The sequence below is a fragment of the Phocoena sinus genome, chromosome 12, assembly GCF_008692025.1.
Source record: "Phocoena sinus isolate mPhoSin1 chromosome 12, mPhoSin1.pri, whole genome shotgun sequence".
Lineage (NCBI taxonomy): Eukaryota > Metazoa > Chordata > Mammalia > Artiodactyla > Phocoenidae > Phocoena > Phocoena sinus.
Window position 1 is genome coordinate 22,356,407 of NC_045774.1, and position 23,025 is coordinate 22,379,431.

The following is a 23,025-nucleotide window of genomic DNA, read 5'->3' on the forward strand; positions in this document are numbered from 1 at the left end:
TTTCTCCAGAGCATTTATCACTGTCTAATACAGAAGTTCCTGAAGTGTGATTCCCATCCCACGTGACACTGATGCTGGGCGTCCAGGCACACTTCAGGCGAATCTTCCTCCCAGACTCTCAATCTTTCCGATGGGAGTAGGGCTAAACCACTGACTTGAGGGACCACCAGATTACAAGAAGTGTTTTGTAAAGTGTTTCTTAAATCTCAGAAGGCTGGGCCCCACCCTTGGAATTTCTGATTGGGTAGGACTTGGGTAGGGTCTGAGATTTACATTTCTAACAATTACATGTTCAAAACCACTGGTTGAATAGAATATATGATATACTTTTTATTAAGTTTGTCCGTTTCCTTCCCATTAGAATAAAACTCTATGAGGCAGGGATTTCTTTTTCTTCTGTTTCCTCATGCAAAGGACAATACCAGGCACATAGTAGCTGCTCAATAAATACATGTTGACTGACCAAATGAAAACTATTTACCCTAGTGTTACACCAGAAAATTTCTAACTTTCTCCTGTCAGATTTTATATGCAGAAGCACAAAGCTAAAAAATCTTTATAGTTCAATCCCTTCATGCAAGAAAGCATTTTAAAGTAATGGGCCACAAAACAACTGGGATTTCTGCTACATCACAGCTCACTTCTCAGTGGACTCCATGGTTTCCACAGCATCTTCTCCCTTCCATGTGCTCTCCCAACTGGGAGCAACAGGTAGGGTGTGAAATGAGAGGTGACAGTTTTCTTCCTAGTGGCCAGACATGTTAGGATTTGAATTAAAATTTGCTGAACTGTATTTTACATTTATCTTTTATAACATGAAATATCACCCTAGTCATTTTTCTATTTCAATAAACTTCTATAGAACTATATCAGAGTCCTGGAATTCCAGATGCAAATGTTGAACCCTGCAAATGTTTTAAGAATTCAGCTGTGAAAGATATGAAAATGTTTTTCAGGAGGCATGTTTTTGGGGGGCTTGTTTTTGCAATAATTTAGAACAGTTTATTCTGTCAATATTCATTCTATCGAACTCTATATAAATAACATTACACTTATGCAAAGAAAAATAGAAAGACATAAGAGATTATGAGATAATGATTCATTTTCTTTCAAACAGACTGTCAGAACAGGGGTCAGCAAACTTTTCCTTAAAGGGCCAAGTAGTACATATTTTAGACTTGCAGGCCATATAATTCTGCCATCGTGGAAAGCAACCAAACACAAAACATAAATAAATGGCTATTATTTGGTTTCAATAAAACTTTATTTACACAAATGGCCAGCCCATGGACCATAGTTTGCTGACCCCTATGTTAAAAGATTCCCAATATTAGTGGAATGAATGAAATGGACCAGATAATTTCAGGTAAATCTGCCAAATTTCTCTCTTTATATTCTTATAACTAAAAATAATGACTTTAGAAAAGTGACAATTTTAGCATGCAAAACAGACTTTTGGCTCTGTGATAAACTGAATTAGTTAAAAGAATCCTTGTATTTATTTTTTAAAGAGCACAAATGCAGGTGACGTAGGAAGTCCATAATTCCCACGTAACTTATAAACTTAACAACTGAGAGTCTATGTTTTTATAATCTTCTGCATCATTCATAACTATTCACTCTATGGAATCCATTCCATAGCAGCAGAGGAGAACCTTAACTCAAAGCACCAAGTGTCCAGGCATTATTACAAATGTCTTGTTTTCATTCTCTAACACATGCAGTCAAACTGCCTAGGAAGCAAATACCAATTCACCTTAAGCGTCAATGAATAAGGAAAAACAGTTAAGCAACCAACATTACTCTTACGTCTAAAACTGATTCTACCTCTTTACCTTATTACATTTCCTTCCATGAACATTTTAACTTTTAATGTAGCTATATTTAATATGAATATAAATTGAAATTTGAACATAATCTCTTTCAGATTCAACAGTTTAGGATGTTCGTATCTGTTTCAGAAGTCCTGAGGAAAACAAAAACATTTCTAGAATATTCTGGCAATCTTTATTAAAAGTTAAATTTAGAATTTTATAGCAAAGTAATATGGTCTGTTTGTCCAAATTATAGATTAAAAAATTCCTTAATTTACGTAGATTAAGCTACAAAGCTAATTCCCAATACATCTTATAGAAGTGTGTTCTCATTTTTTGAACAAGCAGGGTTCAAATGGGCATTTTTAGGACCTTGCTCAAACCAGCCCTATACACTCAGAGACTACTGAATCCACTAAATGGACAATGAAAACTGGTTGAGGCTGCTGATGAATGCTTCAACAGGAATCTGATACACAGACACAGATTCCATTGTTATAGTCAATGGAACTGAAGTCTTCCTTAAAATATGCTCCTGATAGGCTGAAGATAGAGTAGTGGACTGTTAGTTCTTTAAGCCAAAAATGCATGGATGTTGTACAAAGGCTTCATTCTCTGCCTGTAGTCAGTAACTTGAGGGCCTTCTGTAGATTCTGCACTGCAGTGCTGACATCTTCATACTGCAAAGCACTGCCAGCATATTTGCAGTATTTCTGAGCTCTAGCAAAGTCCTCTGGTGTTAGTCGGATATCTCCTAAGAGAAATACAGAATAATTAAGATATTTATAAAGAATATAGGAAGCGTTCTTTTAGGCTAGGTAAATGCTTATATTCAAGATTACAGAAAATGTTTAAGGTTATATTAAAAACTGAAGGTTGTTTCCCCAATCCCCAGTTGTATTTGAATAGTTTCTTTATGCTTTAAACTTTTAAATTACTAATATAAACCACACAGATGTCAATACATAACAACTTATATGAGCAAGATTTTCCTACCAGAAGTCGTAAACTGGAAGCCTTTATATTTTGGCAAATTAACTGCAAAAAAAATTATATTCTGTATAAAACAAGGAAAATTGCTTTGGTGTGTATGTTAGAATTGCTGAGACTCTCTTCATGGAACAATAAATACACACAGACTAAACCATTCAACCCTCATTTGAACTAGAATATAAATATAACTCAAAAAAAATTAAATAACAAACTTTATGTTAAAAAATTACATAAGTCATCTAACTTTTTTTAAGCAAGAAAATAGTTTGCATTTTTGTGCTGTCCATATACAAAACTCTAAGGTTTAACTAAGACATATCATTACACTACACAATTTTTAAACATGTAAACAACCCTTACCAATTATTTGTCTAAAATTTTTTCCAGCAAGTTTTCTAGTTACACTATGATTGATATGGATGAGCCCAACTAAATAATTTGGGTAAAAAAAACACACTGAAAACATTTCATTTAATCTAAGATTTGAATATACTTGAATATATATTTCTAAAGGTGAAATTAAAACTGACTTTGTGTCTTATCTTTGGAAATAAATACAATTTTCTTTAGAAATTTTTATGAGGACTCTAAGGAGAACTGGTCAGAAGGCTGGGGGCATACAATATAACGAAAAGATAATAAATTTCGATTCTGTTTCTAAATGAACATATATTTTGATCCTGTTTATAAGCTTATAGTTATAAATATAATTACTTTTTTTAGTTGCTTTTAATTTTGCCAGATAGTACAGCATTAAATGAAAACTTTGACATTCCCTAGGCAAGGACTTCAAAGTATTTAGCAATTCCAGGTACTCTGATACTAAATTCTTATCCAAATTATTATTTTCTAAAATTTTCAAAAAAGAATACTGAAACAATGTATCCTAAAGTTTCTAGCCCAGTGTAAGTGCTGAATAACTTCAACAAAGGAATATAAAAAAGCTGTCTGTACTTTAAATTCTTTCCCACATTTTAAAAGGAATAAAAGTTCACATAGAATTAAACATTAATTAAATTTCAGATTTGAAGATAATGCACTTATATATCTACATATAGTAACTAGCCCAGTGTGTTACACATACAAAGCCTTCAAATATTTGTTGAATTAATATTATTAAAGCTTATATTAAGAGTTGGTCCTTACTGTTGTGAATCAGAGATTACACATTCCAATTTTAACAGAACTTATTTTAATTTCCCTGAATTCTGGTCTTGCCTAAACGTAAGAAATACAAATGAATAAACTAGTAAAATGTAATTATATATTTAAAAAACAAAAAACAGTTTCTCCACAGTTCTATTTTTAGTATTTTAGTGACTTGGCATTTGTTACCCATTAAACCTAAAAAAACAACTGTCCTGCAGTTCTTTTGACAATTTAGTCAGGCACACTTCTTATTTTTTTTTACTGAAAGATTCATCAATGTTTTTTCAAAGTATATTGAGAGGCTCTAATCACCTAGATGTATACTATTATCTAGGTGAGTGAGACATATTATCTAGGTGAGTGAGACATCTATGAAAATTAAGTTTACCTTAATACTACTCATTTTGTGCTTTAAGAGTCTATTCTTCTATCTCCAGGCAATGTTTAAATATGTAAGACATCTATCCAGAATTTACTGGACTTGCTGGAGGAAAGCCCTAATGCTCAGGACTAATTTTATTTTTTACAGCATCAGCTTTACACTCTTTTGCTGACATATCACTTATTTATTAATAAGATAAAAATGTGTATAGTAGTAAGAACTCCATTACTATTTTAGTTTTTATAAACTAAACTTATCTACTAGTGATAAAACTATTTAAAAACACAAATATTGCATTTTTTTATGGTATAACAATTTCAATATTTATAAAATGAATATCTTAGAAAACTATAATTACAGATACATAATATATAGCTTACAGCATGTATGACAAATTATGTAACTATCTTATAAAATGCAATAACTAGATGATAAGAACCAACTTAGATTTAGATGCAAAATGTAATTTACAAATTTATATAGATGTTAAGATTTATTTTTACCAATTAAATATATAAATATTTATAAGTAAATATATATTTATGTAGAATATATAAAAATATTCTATATAAATATATAATATATATATATAAATATATAAAGAACTTAAAAAGCCATGTCAAATAGTTACTTTTGCTATTTTGTAATATTTCAAGCTTTCTTTCCTTTAAAAATATTATCTATAAGTCATTAATAATAAAACACATGAATTAAAATTCTAAATTAAATAAAATCTGCTTCCTAGTTAGGATTCTTTTAAATTAGCATTTAAAAACTAAATAAAGTAAAAGAGACATAACAAAGGAAAACACATTTCAGGAAGAGAACAACTGTTCAATTTCAGTTTATCTGATTTTATATTCAAAATAGTAACTATTACTTAATGCACCTAAATGAAAGCTGTTTTTTTTTTCTATCATTAAAATTTACCAGAAGCCATAATCAGAACCAGAGAGAGCACATTGTGGACCTAAAAGGTGTTTAAAGAATTAGAAAAAAGAAAGATCACATATAGCTAATCCAACCATTTAAAAAAAAAAAAAGAATTAGAGAAGTTGTCTAATTTAATATCTCTTTTTTGAAATCTGTGCTTATAAGTTCCAGATGCCTTCAAGAAGACTGTCTTTATCACAGAGCTGCTTCTCCTCTTCATAGGGCAGGACAAGAACCGGGCAGAGGAGAGGTAGAGCCATCAGTTAAGTTCTCTGTTCCGGGGGAAAGAGCCTGGGTCAGCACTGGATCAAAGGTAACATCATTTGGTATAAAGAGAAATCCCTGGATGCTCAGTTGCTAGAAGCATCTATTTCCAAGGTTGATTTATCTAACCTTGACAGAAGATGGAATACTTAATTATAAATATTTCCGAAATGGGTCTTTAGAGATTTTTTTCCTACTTAACTAGAAATTCATGTGAAGGACCTTGGATAATCTGATCCTAGTGTACTCAATTATCCTCTGACTTGAATGGAAAGCATAGGCAAAATCATAAGGGAATCATCTGATTCCCTGAAGTAAATCTTGGAGGTAAATATAAAGTACAGTACTGATCCCTTAAATCCAGGCATCACCAGGACACATCACTTAATAATGGCAACAGCAATAGTAATGATTAGGGGCAGAATATTATTATGTCACGAACCATGCTAAATATTTTTCATATATTCTATTTAATTTTTAAAAAACCTTTAAGAAGTAAGTTGTTATTCGCACTCTAATACTATCAGGTATATACAATTTAAAAAAGTAAATACTGAACTTCAAATACCTACCTTCCCAATTCCATTTTCCTCTTCAGAGTGAGCCACAAATTCACTATAAAAGTGTTTAACCTTTTTTAATATGTGCACAGTATTCCATAGGACAGATGGGCCATAATTTCTCATTAATAGACATTTAAAATTGTTTTCTACTAATACAAGTGATGCTGAAATAAAATATCCATGTAAATACATTTTGTGCTCATGTCTAAATATTTCTCTAAGATAGATTCCCAAAAGTGGAATAGCTGAGTCAAAAAAAATTTGCAATTCTGACAGTGACAGAATGCTACTGAAGAAGGCTTCACCAATTTATATTCCCACCAACAGCATACAAATCATTCCCTATGTTTATTTCTCTGGTTTTTTTCCCTATTGAGTTAAGTTTTATTTATTTATTTGCAGGAGCTCTTTATATATGCTCTGAACAGTAATTCTTTATTGTTTTAAGTATTGATTTCCTCCTGGTCTATTAGTTGCATTTTAACAACATAATGGGGAGAGGAAATCTTTTGCTGTATGCAATTTATTACTTTTCATTAGTCTAACCTGTTAAGATACAACCAAATGAGATACAGGAATTAGGAGATAGTATCTAATATATATTTTTTCTAACATCAGTTTTGATGTTTTGTTTTTCTTGCCACACTGTTCCAAATGCCACTTTTGTCATTATTTTAATTCCCATACTGTGTGGCCTGATTTCTGGATTCTTTATTCTGTTTCACTGTTCTCTCTAGTCTGCTTCTGGTATTTTCACATCATATTTTAGGGAGAGCTTTTACAGGTACATGGGACTGTAGAGAGGAATCTGGAAAACAAGTTTAACAGAGGAATATAGTATTTACTGGGCAGGTTATCTGTCTACTAATAGACATTTTCCACTATGTTCTTGGGTAATTTGCTAGTTTATTATAGTTTCTTTACTCTTCTTACCTTAGCACTATGTTCCCCCATGAAACATACACAGACTCTTTTTTTTTTTTCTTTTTTTTTTTTGCGGTACGCGAGGCTCTCACTGCTGTGGCCTCTCCCGTTGCAGAGCACAGGCTCCGGATGCGCAGGCTCAGTGGCCATGGCTCACAGGCCTAGCCGCTCCGTGGCATGTGGGATCTTCCCAGACTGGGGCACAAACCCGTATCCCCTGCATCAGCAGGCGGACTCTCAACCACTGTGCCACCAGGGAAGCCCCATACACATACTCTTAAACTAGGCCTTTCAGGATTCAAAGGCCATTGCAGCTCTTGATTTTAGGTTTTATAACTTATCTGCTTTTAATAAAACCAGGAAAAGTAGAATAAACTTAACGTAACTCATACACTTAAATAAGTCATCTACCTTGCCCCTGCCCACTTCACTTTTGAATTATTTCTATTTTTTGTTTTCTCTAGGTTACTTCCCTAACCCCAGTTGATAAGCTTATACCACCATTTCTTGATTTATCAGTTTTTAGGCTTTATCTACTGACACTCTGCTATGAAAGGTAAATAATTTATCTCACTATCCTCTCCTGCCCTGTCTCCTTCTAAATTTATTAGTGCTTTTAAACTGCTTAGCTGCTTACTTTTGTCTTCTATTTCTCATTCCATCAACTCTAGAAAAAAATCACAACATTTCACTTCTGGACACTCATCCTAATAACAGCTTTCTTTTATTCCACCTTTCAACTTCCAGAAATATCTCTCTACCTTCACTTGTCAGTGATGATTTATATTCTGCCCTGAATAAAGTATTCTGTTTGTGATAAGCCTATGCCATTGCAAGGAGAATGTTCTTTGTGTCCAAATCAAACAAAATCCCTTTTCTTATATTTCATAATTCTATTATTGCTCAAAATCATGGCATATTTCAGTTTGCTTCTTACTTGAAACTACTTGTACGATTTAAAATGTTTTCTTGGATATTTTCGTTCTTCTTGGGAAAGGAATTCTACAGCTTCTTACCCATTTCTTTCCCATTCTACAGCTTCTTATTCTATGTATTGCATAGAATCCGCTTGATTTTTCTTAAAGGAGGGGAGCTCTGATGTTCTGTTCTAATTTTAAAGCAATTGCTTTTCAAGCCTATGGAAAAGCTGTCAATGGACTTTTTCTTTAGGTGACCTAAGATTAATTTCACCATTTCTTATATCTCATATTTCTTTTCTTGGTTATCATTCTTTTCTTGATGGAGTAACTTCTTCTGATAACTTCCTTAGAAATGGTGTATGGTAGGCAAAACTTCAGAATCCTTACGTATTTAATAATATTTATTTTGCCTTCATACCTGACAGTTTGGTTGGGTAAAGAATTCCAGGGTTCTAGTTCTAGATGGTAGACTAAGCATACATAATTGACTATTTTTCCTTCTGAAACTATATTAAAATGATAAGGTAAAACAAAAGGAAATAAAATTCTAAAACTGAAGGAAAAGCAGAGAAAAGAAAATTGGAAAGGATAATTGACAAGAGATTTAAAGAAACTTCTAGAAAAGTAGAAATTAAGTGAAGGTATGCTGTTAGATAAAACAGTGTCAAAAAAAATCCCAACTCAGAACATGTAATATAGGAGGCAACTGGGGAGCCTATCCAGAGAAACTTCAGAGAGGGTCTAGCTGTATGAGGAGTGGGACTGGGGGAATCTTTACTGAGTCAGTCTAAAACAATTATCTGCACTAGTTTCACATCCTTCCCCCCTCTATCAACCTCTGCATAACTGTACACCCTCAGCCTTAATGGCTTCCCATCTCTCACATGAGACCCTAGGCAAAAAAGATAGAGAATGTCTCTCTCAAATTGTGGAATTAACTTCCTGGACAGAACTAGGATGGACAAGGTATGTGTGATACACCCTTTGCCATCCCTCTCCAAGAAAAGATCTCCTCATCCATGGCTGAGATGCAGGAGGAAGCTGAATGGCCTGTTCCCACTCACAGGGGAGAACAGAAAAATCAAGTGAGAAACAGACCTGCAGACATAGTATCGGGGGAAATTCAATAACATCTACTGAAAATAATCAATCAACATCTTCATTCTAAATATAAAAGGACTAATCTCAGCAGACACATGAAGAAAACTCTGAATAAGAATGACCAAATTAAACAAACAGAACAACCAAGTGGGGGAAAAAAAAAAGAAGTTGAAAAGATTAAAAAAAAGAGAGAGAATGCCTTTGGATTTAGGTATTTTTGATAATAAGAAACAATCTTGGTTTACTGGAGAATCTAGTGAATAAAGGCATTCAAAGAAATGTGTTTCAAATTACCTAGACATTCAAATACACTGCACTCCTAAGATAAAAGTACAAAACAACGCCCCCAAACAGCAGAAACACTATATCTCATAAAACAGCTGACTTACCCTGGGAAACTGTATTGAAAAGTGCAGGATCAATGGCCGGAATAGTCTGTGGAGTAGGCTGGATAGTGTTACTTGCTACACCTGCAAATCAGAAAACCATAAATGGGTATAAAAGTGTTACACCTCTCAATTACATTCTAGGAAAGTGCTCAAAGGATCATGGAGGAATTTCATTACTTCACTTAATTACTTTCTTGAAACCTTAATGAACTGAAATTTGATATACTTATTTGACGGTGGAGGCTGCTACAGGAAATATGCAGAAAAATACATTTTGAGTGTTTACACACATGTATTGGCCACACATTTCTTATTATGTATTTTGCATTTTCTATCATGTCTAATACTTCAAGTTGCTTCTCAAGTAAAGCTTACCTAATATCTGTAGAAGTAAAAGACTCCCTTCCTACCTTTTAATTTCTTAAATAAATAATTAATTTTGGGGATAAGGTGGGATATAATTATGATTTAGTTTAACTTATGGGATGAGTCCCATTTCATCACTATGAATGAAATTATAAATTATATATTCCAGTTTATGTTTTTAAGATAATATTTTTATGTATCTAATAAGCAATTAGTTTTGACTTCCTATTAGAACCTGTCATGACTGTCATATTCAGTGGATAACTAGCATTCTAGACTAAGTAATATACTAGAGTTGAAGATTATTAATCATCTAAAAAATTAACATAAATTGTTGAAACTTCCCAAAAGAGACTTAGGTGATTCAATTAACAAGAAAGCAAATGAAGAGGAAAAGTTGATTGCTCTTGATTAATGGACTGCCCTAAGCTAAGAGGATTCTTCTGCCCTAAGCTAAGAGGTTAAATCTGAATAGGCAATCTGTAGTAAAGGTAAGGCAGGATAGACACTAGGACAAGAAGACGGGAACAGAAGAGAGGGAGGAAACAAATTGTGAAGTTTTCAGGGTCACGGATACATAGCCAACGAGAGTTATAGAGCTATGGTTTCACAAAGGTTGACTGAAGTTTTGAAATATATTCTACAGCTATGAAGTCTTAAGTGTGAAGGATCTTCTCAATCTCTATCCAAAGGAAAAAAAATGGTTTAAATATATACTATTTTATCTCATTTAAGTTTGTCTTAGGACAAACTAGTTTCACTTTACAGGCTTGGTGCTATTAAGTCATGGAAGTCTTACTTTTTAAACTAAAAATTGAACTAACAAAAATTTTAACAGTACAAAGAGGTATGGATGAAAAGTCAAGTACAAATTTTAAATAGTACAAAAAAAAAAAAAGAGAGAGACAGAGAAAAAAAAACGGTGAAAAGCCTGCCTCTCATTCCTATTCCAGGTCACTTGAGGGCTATCACTAGTTTTAGGATACCCTTCTATGCACATACAAACGTGTGTGTCCAGGCATGTGTGTGTGTGCAAGGAAATAAATGTACTTTGCTAAGAAATTTGTGTTCTAGCCTAAATCAAAACCCTCCGGACAAACTCCTTTCTCTATGGAGAATGCATTATTTGGTATGTATGTTTTGCCAGTGGTAATATGTCTGCATACTGTACTATTCTGTGCATTTTTCACTTAATATGCCTTAGCAATAATTCCAGATTAAATATGTTTAAATCCGCCTTTTTTTTTAAGATTATTTTTTGATGTGGACCATTTTAAAATCTTTACTGAATTTGTTAAAACACTGCTTCTGTTTCATGTTTTGGTTTTTTGGCCATGAGGCATGTGGGATCTTAGCTCCCCGACCAGGGATTGAACCTGCACCCCCTGCACTGCAAGGCAAAGTCTTAACCCATGGACCGCCAGGGAAGTCCCTAATCCTCCTTGTTCTTTTTAATGGCTACATAGTGTTCCATTCCATGCACGAACCACAATTTATAATGCTATCCATTACTGATGAACATTTACGTTGTTTCCAAACTTTTGTTGCTAAAGCTAATACTACATGAATATTTTTATACACTGTATACATATATATGCATGAATATATTTACAGGAAAAAATTACAGAAGTATAACTGCAAAGTCAGGAGACATACAAATTTAAACTGACCAATTCAATGTCTATCTTTTGCTTGATTTTGATAAATACTAACAAACTATATTAAACTGTAAACATATGACATAATTCTCCCCATAAAACTTGAACTTTCAAAGGCACATAATTTACATAACATATATTTTTTAAAGTCAGAATGCAAGATTTGAGAGGGCTCTTGAGACTACCTGGTGAAGTCCAGTGATTTGAAGCAGCTGAGCATAAAAACACAGGTAGGTGACTATATATATTCTTCACACAGATCTTTAGAAAAGAGGGTAAGCCGACAACCATCTCACAATTTGGGTATCAGTGCCATTCCTTACTAAGTAATTTGCACTTCTGCCTAAACTAAAATTCTCCTAACAAACCCTTTTCTCTATGGAGAAGGCATACTTTCTTTGGTCAGCCTCCTGCATTAATTTTTAAATGCTTATTTGTACATCTCCAGATGATTAATTAAGTAGGTAATATTATTTAACAAGAACAAAACAGAATTTACAGAGAAATAATTTACTTATGTAGTAAAATTTTACTTGAGCGATATTAAAAGAAAAACACAGGTAATCTGCATTTTATTAAGAACTCTGGTCACAGTCATTCAACCAAGACTTGAACAGACAGCACAGGCTGCTCAACACGCCTCATGCAGCAGTCAGAAGATGCTGCTTCTCATTTGTTTCCACGCCCAGGGACCAAGGCCTGTGTTCTTGGCAGCCATCATGACATGTTCTCACGGGGGCCTAGCATACAGGTTCAACTAAGTGCATAAATATCTGTTAAATCAGTAAAAATGGTTTTTAGTTTATGTTATTTATTTTTTGAAATGCCCAAATCTAGTTAATTCTCCTTCTTTCTTGATTTGGAAAGAGTTCAATTGTCAATTATTGAATGGATTGCAGCCCCCTGGACTACAGTATGTTGGAATGATGTCACCATAAAAACATTCCTAGGGGAAAGCAGAACTGTGTTAGAAATTTCTTTCTTTCTACTACTTAACAAAAAGAAATGTTAACAAGTAACTTCTGGTTTATTTTTTAGTGGATGGTTGTTACACAGGCTATTTGATGAGATTAATATATATTCAAGAATTAAATGCTATATGATTTCTAATTAAGTACTAAATTGTTCTCCTGACTATGTGGTATGGGGATTCTGAAAAGGGAGAAATGGGTGTTAGTTAGAAAACTCTAGAAGATGTTGTAAAAAGTATTAATTAAACAGAACCCTGAAGGTCAGTAGCATTTGAAGAGGCAGAGAAAGAGAAAGACATGCTAACTATGAGGAACACTGTAAGCAAATGTAAGAAGATTGGGTTAAATAAATCTCAGAATAGTCATGGAAAATAGCACTGATAGAAATGGTTAGGCCAGAATATTAACCACTTTGAAAGCTGTACAGCAGAATTCAAATGCAGTACTTCTGTCACTTAAAAGAACAACAATAAAAGAGCTAAGCTTTGGATTTACTTATGAGGTGAGCTGCATTTATAATTAAAAGGCCAGCATTAATTCTAAAATAACTCTTTTAATCTATTTAGATTTATCACTGACATCGTCAATATTTACAGACTGTGAAAAGCATGTTTCAAGAGAAAGAAAAAACCATAGGCTGTATTGCCTCTATCTGATATTACACAGTGGTAAAAGCACAAAGAGGTAAACACTTGGCTGTTCAAACAATCACTATCCCCGCCCTCCTTGCACCCTCTGCTTTTCTGTGGAAGAACTAAAAACTGTATATTAGTACATACTATTCTTTTCAGCTATCTTAAGGATTTCCCTTTGATAAAAGTGCATCCTGGACCTTTATATGAGAGAAAGTAAATCATTCTTAAAGTGAGTAAAAGGGGAAACATCTGCTATATTTATAAACTAAAAATGTTATTTCACTTTCTATTAGGCAACTGTGAACTATTTTTTTTTTACTGTTTTAAATATAATAGAAAAAAAAATCTGCCAGCAAAGAGGAGATTCCCATATCTCAAGCCAACCTTAAGAGGAAAAATATTATGAGAAATGTAGGTTTTGATTTGATAGAACTTTAGTTCCTTGGAAGGGAAACAGAAGGGAGGTGCCAAAAACATGAAATCCAAAAGACTTGGATTCAAATTCTAGTACTGTTACTAATTAGGTATGTTTCTATGTGTATTTTTTTTGGATAACTGCTTAATTTCTTTAGTTTGTAAAGTAGGGATAGCAATATCTAATATAGCTCTGTTAGAATAAGTTTATGAAATATCTATGATAATTATTTAAATGCTAAGTCTATAAGAATGTACACCTGATGCCCTAAAGCAGTTCCAAGGTTTTTAGTTTTATGTCTCACTCTGAAGAACATAAGAGAGTGAAAAAATAAGGCTCATGCCAGATTTAAATGGATCAAAATGAACTGTTCATGCCAGAAAACTTCCTAACAGAAATAGAAGACTACCTCCTGATATCTATCTTCATGTGTGGATATTCTGAGCAGGAGTCTATTAGCTTGAACATATGAAACTACTAATATTTTATCACTTTTGTTGTACAAAAAGACACTTTGTTTGGTTCAATCTATTACAACCCTCCTACTACAAGCATATTTTCCCTCTCATATATACACACAGTATGCCTACATATAAAATATATGTATATGGGCCTATACCACAACTCTGCCCTAAGATACACTGTCTGAGCAATACCCTTAGGCAATCTTTTTGTAAGGTCAATGTCCTACCCCAACAGTGACACTTTTCTTGATTCACAAAATGATTTTAAGTGTTCATTAACTTCCTATTAAATACCCTTTCTTTGGCACAGAAATAGGAAGGAACATTAAAAAAAAGGAAGCACAACTAAGGCACATACCAGGCACCTGTGGAGGACCACGGACACCTAAGGGGACAGCAGGAACCCCCAGCGACCGGGTAGGACGTGGGGCGTGGGGGGGTAGTGAAGGGGGAGGAGAAGTGGAGGTGGGAGGGACTGGCGCCCCTGGGGGGGGGGGGCTGGGGGAGGGAAGGGATCCCACACCAGAAGGGGGAAACTGGGGAACCACTGGGAGGGCAGAGGATCAAAAGGGAGCGTGGCCAGGTTTCTCCTGCCCACTTGGGCCCCCAGGAACCTGCTGAGATCCTGGGCCTGATCCTCTGCCCACCAAGGCCCCCTCCAGCCATGCGGGTCCTGACTGAGCTGGAGGGAGGGAAGGGGGAGCAAAAGTAAAGGCTGGACCTCTGGAACCAGCACCCCTGAGGGGTGGCTGGGGGAAGGGAGGAGTTCCTAAACCCAGTGACCCACACACGGTTAGGGGTCCCGTGGGGATGGGGGAGACCCTGGGGGGGAACGGCGGGGGGGTACTCGGAGGAACAGAAGGGAACGGGGCCAGAGCTTTCCCTGTCCACTTAGCTACGGGGGAGCCTGCTGGGCTCTTGGGCCTAATCCTCTGCCCTCGGAGCCAACCTCCTGCCGTGCAGAGCCCAAGCCCCACTCCCACACACTCACCCAGGCCCTACCTCCAAACTCCGGAACTCCACACTCCAGAGGCCCTCCTTTGTACGTGCTGCCTCTCGCCTTCCCTTCAGGTCCTAAGCAGAGGCCCCGTCCCTAGGGCCTTTTCCAGCTGGGTCCTGAGCCTAGGCCCCGCCCCACGCTCAAACGTCACCCCCGACCCGCCTAGGCCCCGCCCTGCCCTAAACCCCGCCCCTGCCTAAGTTCCACCCCCGCCTAAATTCTGCCCCATACAAAGGCTTTTTTTTTTTTATCTCGTTTAGACTGGGGTTCTGTTTCATCTTGTGGATTCACTGTTGTTGATTCATTTACATTTCTATTTTTCCTAATAAAGCTTTTATTTTTCTAAATTTATTTTATTCTTTACAGTTTATTATTGTTCTCTCTCTTTGGCTTGTTCCCCTGACCTCCCTTTTTCTTTCTTTTTTTTTTTTTTCTTTGCTGTGCCATGCAGCTTGCCGGATCTTCACTCGCAGGCTGGAGGTCAGGCCCCAGCTCCTGTGGTGGGGGCTCCAAGTCCAACCCACTGGACTAACAGAGAACCTCAGATCCCAAGAAATATCCATCAGAGTAAGGCCTCCCAGAGGTCCTCCTCTGAACACCAAGACCCAGCTCTATCCAACTGCCTGCAAACTCCAGTGCTGGACGCCTCAGGTCAAACAACCAGTAAGACAGGAATAAAGCCCCACCCATCAAAAAAAATTTTTTTAAATGGAAATGACAAAAAAATATGTTACAGATGAAGAAGCAAGGTAAAAACCTACAAGACCAAATAAATGAAGATGATTAGGCAACCTACCCGAAAAAGAATTCAGAGTAATCATAGTAAACATGACCCAAAATCTGGGAAACAGAATGGAGAAAATACAAGAAACATTTAACAAAGATCTAGAAGAACTAAAGAGCAAACAAACAGTGATGAACAACACAATAACTGAAACTGAAAATACTCTAGAACGAATGAATGGCAGAATAACTGAGGCAGAAGAACGGATAAGTGAGCTGGAAGATAAAATGGTGGAATAACTGCCAGGGAGCAGAATAAAGAAAAAAGAATGAAGAGAATTGAGGACAGTCTCAGAGACCTCTGGGAGGGCATTAAATGCACCAACATTCGAATAACAGGGGTCCCAGAAGAAGAAGAGAAAAAGAAATGGTCTGAGAAAATATTTGAAGAGATTATAGTTGAAAATTTCCCTAACATGGGAAAGGAGATAGTCAATCAAATCCAGGAAGCGCAGAGAGTGCCATATATGATAAACCCCAAGAGAAACATGCCAGACACATATTATTCAAACTATCAAAAATTAAATAAAAAATATTAAAAGCAGCAAGAGAAAAGCAACAAATAACATACAAGGGAATCCCCATAAAGTTAACAGCTGATCTTTCAGGAGAAACTCTGCAAGCCAGAAGGGAGTGGCAGGACATATTTAGAGTGAAGAAAGGGATAAACCTACAACCAAGATTACTCTACCCAGCAAGGACCTCATTCAGATTCGATGGAGAAATTAAAACCTTTACAGCAAGCAAAAGCTAAGAGAATTCAGCACCACCAAACCAGCTTTACAACAAATGCTAAAGGAACTTCTCTAGGCAGGAAACACAAGAGAAGGAAAAGACCTATAATAACAAACCCCCCCAAATTAAGAAAATGGTAATAGGAACATACATATCGATAATAACCTTAAATTGAAATGGATTAAATGCTCCAACCAAAAGACACAGACTGGCTCAATGGATACAAAAACAAGACCCGTATATATGCTGTCTACAAGAGACCCATTACAGACCTAGGGAACATACAGACAGAAAGTGAGGGGATGGAAAAAGATATTCCATGCAAATGGCAATCAAAAGAAAGCTGGAGTAGCAATTCTCGTATCACACAAAACAGACTTTAAAATAAACACTATTACAAGAGACAGAGAAGGACAGTACATAACGATCAAAGGATCAATCCAAGAAGAAGATATAACAATTGTAAATATTTATGCATCCAACATAGGAGCACCTCAATACATAAGGCAAATGCTAACAGCCATAAAAGGGGAAATCGACAGGAACACAATAATAGTAGGGGACTTTAACACACCACTTTCACCAATGGACAGATCATCCAAAATGAAAATAAGGAAACACAAGTTTTAAATGACACATTAAACAAGATGGACTTAATTGATATTTATAGGACATTCCCATCCAAAAGCAACAGAATACACTTTCTTCTCAAGTGCTCATGCAACATTCTCCAGAATAGACCATATCTTGGGTCACAAATCAAGCCTTGGTAAATATAAGAAAATTGAAATCATATCAGGTATCTTTTCCGACCACAACCCTATAAGACTAGATAGCAATTACAGGAAAAAATCTGTAAAAAATACAAACACATGGAGGCTAAACAATACACTACTCAATAACGAAGAGATCACTGAAGAAATCAAAGAGGAAATGAAAAAATACCTAGAAATGAATGACAAAGAAAACACAACCACCCAAAACCTATGGGATGCAGCAAAAGCAGTTCTCGGAGAGAAGTCAACAGAAATACAATCCTACCTCAAAACAAGAAAAATCTCAAATAAACAACCTAACCTTACAACTAAAGCAATTAGAGAAAAAAGGATAAAAAAAACCCCCAAAGTTAGCAGAAGGAAAGAAATCATAAAGATCAGATCAGAAATAAATAAAAAAGAAAAGAAGAAAACGATAGCAAAGATCAATAAAACTAAAAGCTGGTTCTTTCAGAAGATAAACAAAATTGATAAACCATTAGCCAGACTCATCAAGAAAAAAAGGGAGAAGACTCAAATCAATAGAATTAGAAATGAAAAAGGAGAAGTAACAACTGACACTGCAGAAATACAGAGGATCATGAGAGATTACTACAAGCAATTATATGCCAATAAAATGGACAACCTGGAAGAAATAGACAAATTCTTAGAAAAGCACAACCTTCCAAGACTGAACCAGGAAGAGACAGAAAATATAAACAGACCAACCACAAGCACTGAAATTGAAACTGTGATGAAAAATCTTCCAACCAACAAAAGCCCAGGACCAGATGGCTTCACAGGTGAATTCTATCAAACATTTAGAGAAGGGCTAACACCTATGCTTCTCAAACTCTTCCAAAATACAGCAGAGAGATGAATGCTCCCAAACTCATTCTATGAGGCCACCATCACGCTGATACCAAAACCAGACAAAGATGTCACAAAATAAATTACAGACCAACATCACTGATGAACATAGATGCAAAAATGGAAATAAAAACAAAACTAAACAAATGGGACCTAATAAAATTTAAAAGCTTTTGTACAGCAAAGGAAACCATAAACAAGACAAAGACAACCCTCACAATGGGAGAAATATTTGCAAACGAAGCAAATGACAAAGGATTAATCTCCAAAATATACACGCAGCTCATGCAGCTCAATATCAAAAAAACAGTCAACCTGATCCAAAAATGGGCAGAAGACCTAAAGAGACATTTCTCCAAAGAAGATATACAGACTGCCAACAAACACATGAAAGAATGCTCAACATCACTATCACTAGAGAAATGCAAATCAAAACTACAATGAGGTATCACCTCACACCAGTCAGAATGGCCATCATCAAAAATTCTACAAACAATAAATGCTGAAGAGGTGTGGAGAAAAAGGAACCCTCTTGCACTGTTGGTGGGAATGTAACTTGATAAAACCACTATGGAGAACAGTATGGAGGTTCCTTAAAAAACTAAAAATAGAACTACCATACGACCCAGCAATCCCACTTCTGGGTACATACCCTGAGAAAACCATAATTCAAAATGAGTCATGTACCACAATGTTCACTGCAGCACTATTTACTATAGCCAGGACATGGAAGCAACCTAAGTGTCCATCGATAGATGAATGGATAAAGAAAACGTGGCACATACATACAATGGACTATTACTCAGCCATAAAAAGAAACGAAATTGAGTTATCTGTAGTGAGGTGGATGGACACTGAGTCTGTCATACAGAGTGAAGTGAGAAAGAGAAAAACAAATACTGTATGTTAATACATATATATGGAATCTAAGAAAAAAATAATGGTTCTGATGAACCTAGGGGCAGGAAAGTAATAAAGATGTGGACGTAGAGAACGAACCTGAGGACACAGGGAGGGGGAAGGGTAAGCTGGGACGAAGTGAGAGAGCAGCACTGACATATATACACTACCAAATGTAAAACAGATAGCTAGTGGGAAGCAGCCGCATATCACAGGGAGATCAGCTTGGTGCTTTGTGACCACCTAGAGGGGTGGGATAGGGAGGGTGTGAGGGAGACGCAAGAGGGAGGGGATATGGGGATGTATATATATATATACATATAGCTGATTCACTTTGTTATAAAGCAGAAACTAATACAACACTGTAAAGCAATTATACTCCAATAAAGATGTCAAAAAAAAAAAAAGATAACCAACAAGGACCTACTGTATAGCAAAGGAAACTCTACTCAATATTCTGTAATAGGGGCTTCCCTGGTGGCACACTCGTTGAGAATCTGCCTGCAAATGCAGGGGACACAGGTTCGAGCCCTGGTCTGGGAGGATCCCACATGCCACGGAGCAACTAGGCCCGTGAGCCACAACTACTGAGCCTGCGCATCTGGAGCCTGTGCTCCGCAACAAGAGAGGCTGTGATAATGAGAGGCCCGTGCACCGCGATGAAGAGTGGCCCCCACTTGCCGCAACTAGAGAAAGCCCTCACACAGAAACGAAGACCCAACACAACCCAAAATAAATAAATAAACTCCTACCCCCAACATCTTAGAAAAAAAAAAAAAATTCTGTAATAAAATATATGGGAAAAGAAAAAGGAAAAAAGGAAAAGGAAGCTAATTTGCTGAACAATGATTTTGTGTTAGGCATAGTAGTCAACTTTCATACTTCTTCCCCTTTAATAACTGAAACAACTATGAGAAGTATGATTAATTTCATTTTCAAAGAGAGAATAACCTCAGTCAGGAACTGAGTAACAGTTGAGTTTGTGGTTTAGCAAGGAGTAGAAACTAATTACTAATACTATGTGACTCCCAAGTGTATTTTATTCTCACTTCACGCTTCTGTAAAGATGCTTGTGTTGGAGGCTCTTGGTCAGTTTTTAAACTTACTACCAATAGTATAACTTGAGCAGTATTTATCAAAGGCAAATACATCTAAATATGTAGCTGGTTTTGCTTACTTCATTCTACCCTGGAAATACTGAATATTCCCAAAAGATAATAAAATATTTAAAACAGTGTTCCATGAAATTTTACTTAAAAAACTAATGGGAATTGGTCTATTAATTCTATCACATAGACCTTAAAGCAATGAAAAGTCAGGCAGGGTAAAATATACAGAATGATGATACTAAAGAGATCAGTGTTAAAATTATCATGTTCATCAATATGCTTACAAAAATGTTTGCATTATTTGTAGATGATATGAAGCTGAAAGCTTTAAAATAGGAGGAAAGAAACTAATCGTAATTGCTGCTACAAGGGTCAAAACAGAAAACTCTTAAATGTTGTTCAACTCATGCAGAATAACCTAAATGGTTTGGGTAAACTGAGGCTGAAAATTTGAAAGTCAATGAAGTAATGGTGAATAACCGCAATAGTAGAAATCAAGGCGCAAAGGCAACTTTTATTCTATTTGGAAGTAAGGGTTATACTCTGTCAACAATACAAGTAAACAAGAGTATCTGCAACTTTCAAAAGTTTATATTATGACATTGACTTATTCCTGGAGACTAGTTTTGTCAGATCTTTTTTCTATGAAAACACAGACATATAGTACTAATTTATTCAAAGATAGCAGGTATCACTTCTGTGGTTTATTTTTAGACACGTTTGTAATATTAAAAAACTAAACCACCAAACCCCAAACCCCCTCCTTTCACTTGTCTGTGAATCCACGGCTATTGAGATACTGTGCTCAAAGCTTGCTCCTTCATCAATAATACCCATGTTAAGGGAGGAGGCAGGGTCCTAAGGGAATAAGTCAAGAAAAATGAATCTTGCAATCACAGTGGGAACCTGACAGACACATCCTATAATAAGCCCCACTTACCTCAGTGCTATTCTTGAACAGTGAAGGGGAAAGAAAGGGAGGGGAAGAAAAAGAAAACAGCCACACACACGAAAAGCACAGGAACTTTACTTATTAGTAAAACATAAGGTCAATAGTAACCAAATGCACATAAATATATTTTGTCATTTCTTAAAAAATTAAAATACAACTAACATTAAAACTTCAACGAAAAGGATGTAATTTTTTGGTGGGTTCAAGTGGAACTTAAAGATCTTATCATGCTTTAGGACCATCATTATGAGGCACAAATATGAGAAGCGCACTTGTTATTTATGAAAGGAGAGTTCGAATTCGTTAAGCTTCAATTTCCTACCTGTGCTATGAGGCACTTCTGCTGGGGTATTAGCTGGAGCGTGGGCACCGGGAGGAATCTGTATTCCAGTATAGCTGCTTGATGGCATGTTGCTTGGGTCATATGTTGAAGATGACGGCTGAGGTGGCTGACTGGGCAGAGAGGCTGTTCCAGCATCTTCATTTTCCTCAACATCTATTATATAATATACATGCAATGTTAAATGAGGTCCACACAGTCCCTGATTCATGAGGTTTTTGTACGATGGTGCAAAAGTGATAGGAACTCAGTAGAAACCATACTTTGAATTTTGATCTTTTCCCAGGCTAGCGATATGCAGTATAGTACTCTCCGTGATGCTGGGCAGCTGCAGCCACAGCTCCCAGTCAGCCACGCAACCACAAGGGTAAAAAACCGATATACTTACAACCATTTTATTTTTCACTTTCAGTACACTATTCAGTAAATTACATGAGATATTCAACACTTTATTATAAAATAGGCTTTGTGTTAGATGACTTTGCCCAACTGTGGGCTACTGTAAGTGTTCTGAGCACTTTTAAGGTAGGCTGGGCTAAGCTATGATGTTCAGTAGGGTTGGTGTATTAAATGTATTTTCAAATTATATTTCCAGTTTATGATGGACTTATGATGGACTTACAACCCCATTGTAAGTTGAGGAAGATCTGTATTTTGATATAGAAATGCCAAATATTCTTATTTTGCTATATGGACATGACAGACATTTGAATGTAATTCTATTTAATGCAATTGATAAGCAGCTTCTCTTAAAATAATTGTTTTAATTTTTTTCCTTTTCTTAAAACACTTAGTTGTGCCTGGCAGTATGATCAACATTTCTTTAAATTAACACTTTCCAACTCTGTAAAATCTTTGCATATATTATATTTTTCTTAAAAATAAATTTTCTTTAAACCCATTCTTTAAATTTATGAAAAATAGAGGACATTTTTGGCAAAACATGTCACATTTATGCTCTCCATAAGAACTCTACTTTCTGACAGCTGCCTTTTACTCAATATTTATTGTTTACTAGCTATTAAATGATTACCTATGTGTTGTTCAACAAATTAATCAACAAAAACAAAGGAATAAAATTTCACATTGAGCTGTCTATGTAGAAAGGAGTAATAAGAGAGCCACTTTGTTGTTCCATATCCAAGTGGATATGGAAACTTAGAGTTTGAATGTTAACAGATATTCCTTCAGTTGAGCCTAAATTTTTTCTAGAACACTTTTTTGTACCAATCATATGGCCTCCTTAAGTATTTTCTGACAATACGGTGACATAGTACTGTTTTCAAAAATTAAGTATACTTCTTTTTTTTCTTACTCTAAATTAACTAAGGTATAGTATCTATTCTTTTTTTACTAGCTCTACTAGAATTAAATTCCAGAATGACAGAAAATTAGACTTTTACTAAACATAATACCTTTTACACCTAGAATATCTTATAAAATTTAAAAACACAAGAGAATATAATGCTACATTGAGAAAAAGAAAAATCAGTTTTAAAGAAGAGTTTTTGCATACATATTCAGATTTAATAACATCCTCTTTTAGAGCCGTAAGCCATTTCTGAGCAGACACTGTTAGATGTTATGACATTAACACCTCATGACACCAGGGTATTTTTTAAATTAACAGGTTGAAAAGT

General features: G+C 35.5%; 1 protein-coding gene across 1 annotated transcript in view; it reads right to left on the bottom strand.

The window, feature by feature from the left end:
- Nucleotides 1-1,450: 1,450 nt before the first annotated feature.
- Nucleotides 1,451-23,025, bottom strand: part of VTA1 (vesicle trafficking 1) — a 64,867-nt gene continuing 43,292 nt past the window's right edge. Inside the window, exons 6-8 of the mRNA XM_032651524.1 lie at nt 21,368-21,541; nt 9,433-9,513; nt 1,451-2,568 (exon numbers count right to left, since the gene is read on the bottom strand). Coding sequence (XP_032507415.1) covers nt 2,423-2,568; nt 9,433-9,513; nt 21,368-21,541 — 401 coding nt within the window. The 3' untranslated portion in view covers nt 1,451-2,422. The remainder of the gene's footprint in view (nt 2,569-9,432; nt 9,514-21,367; nt 21,542-23,025) is intronic.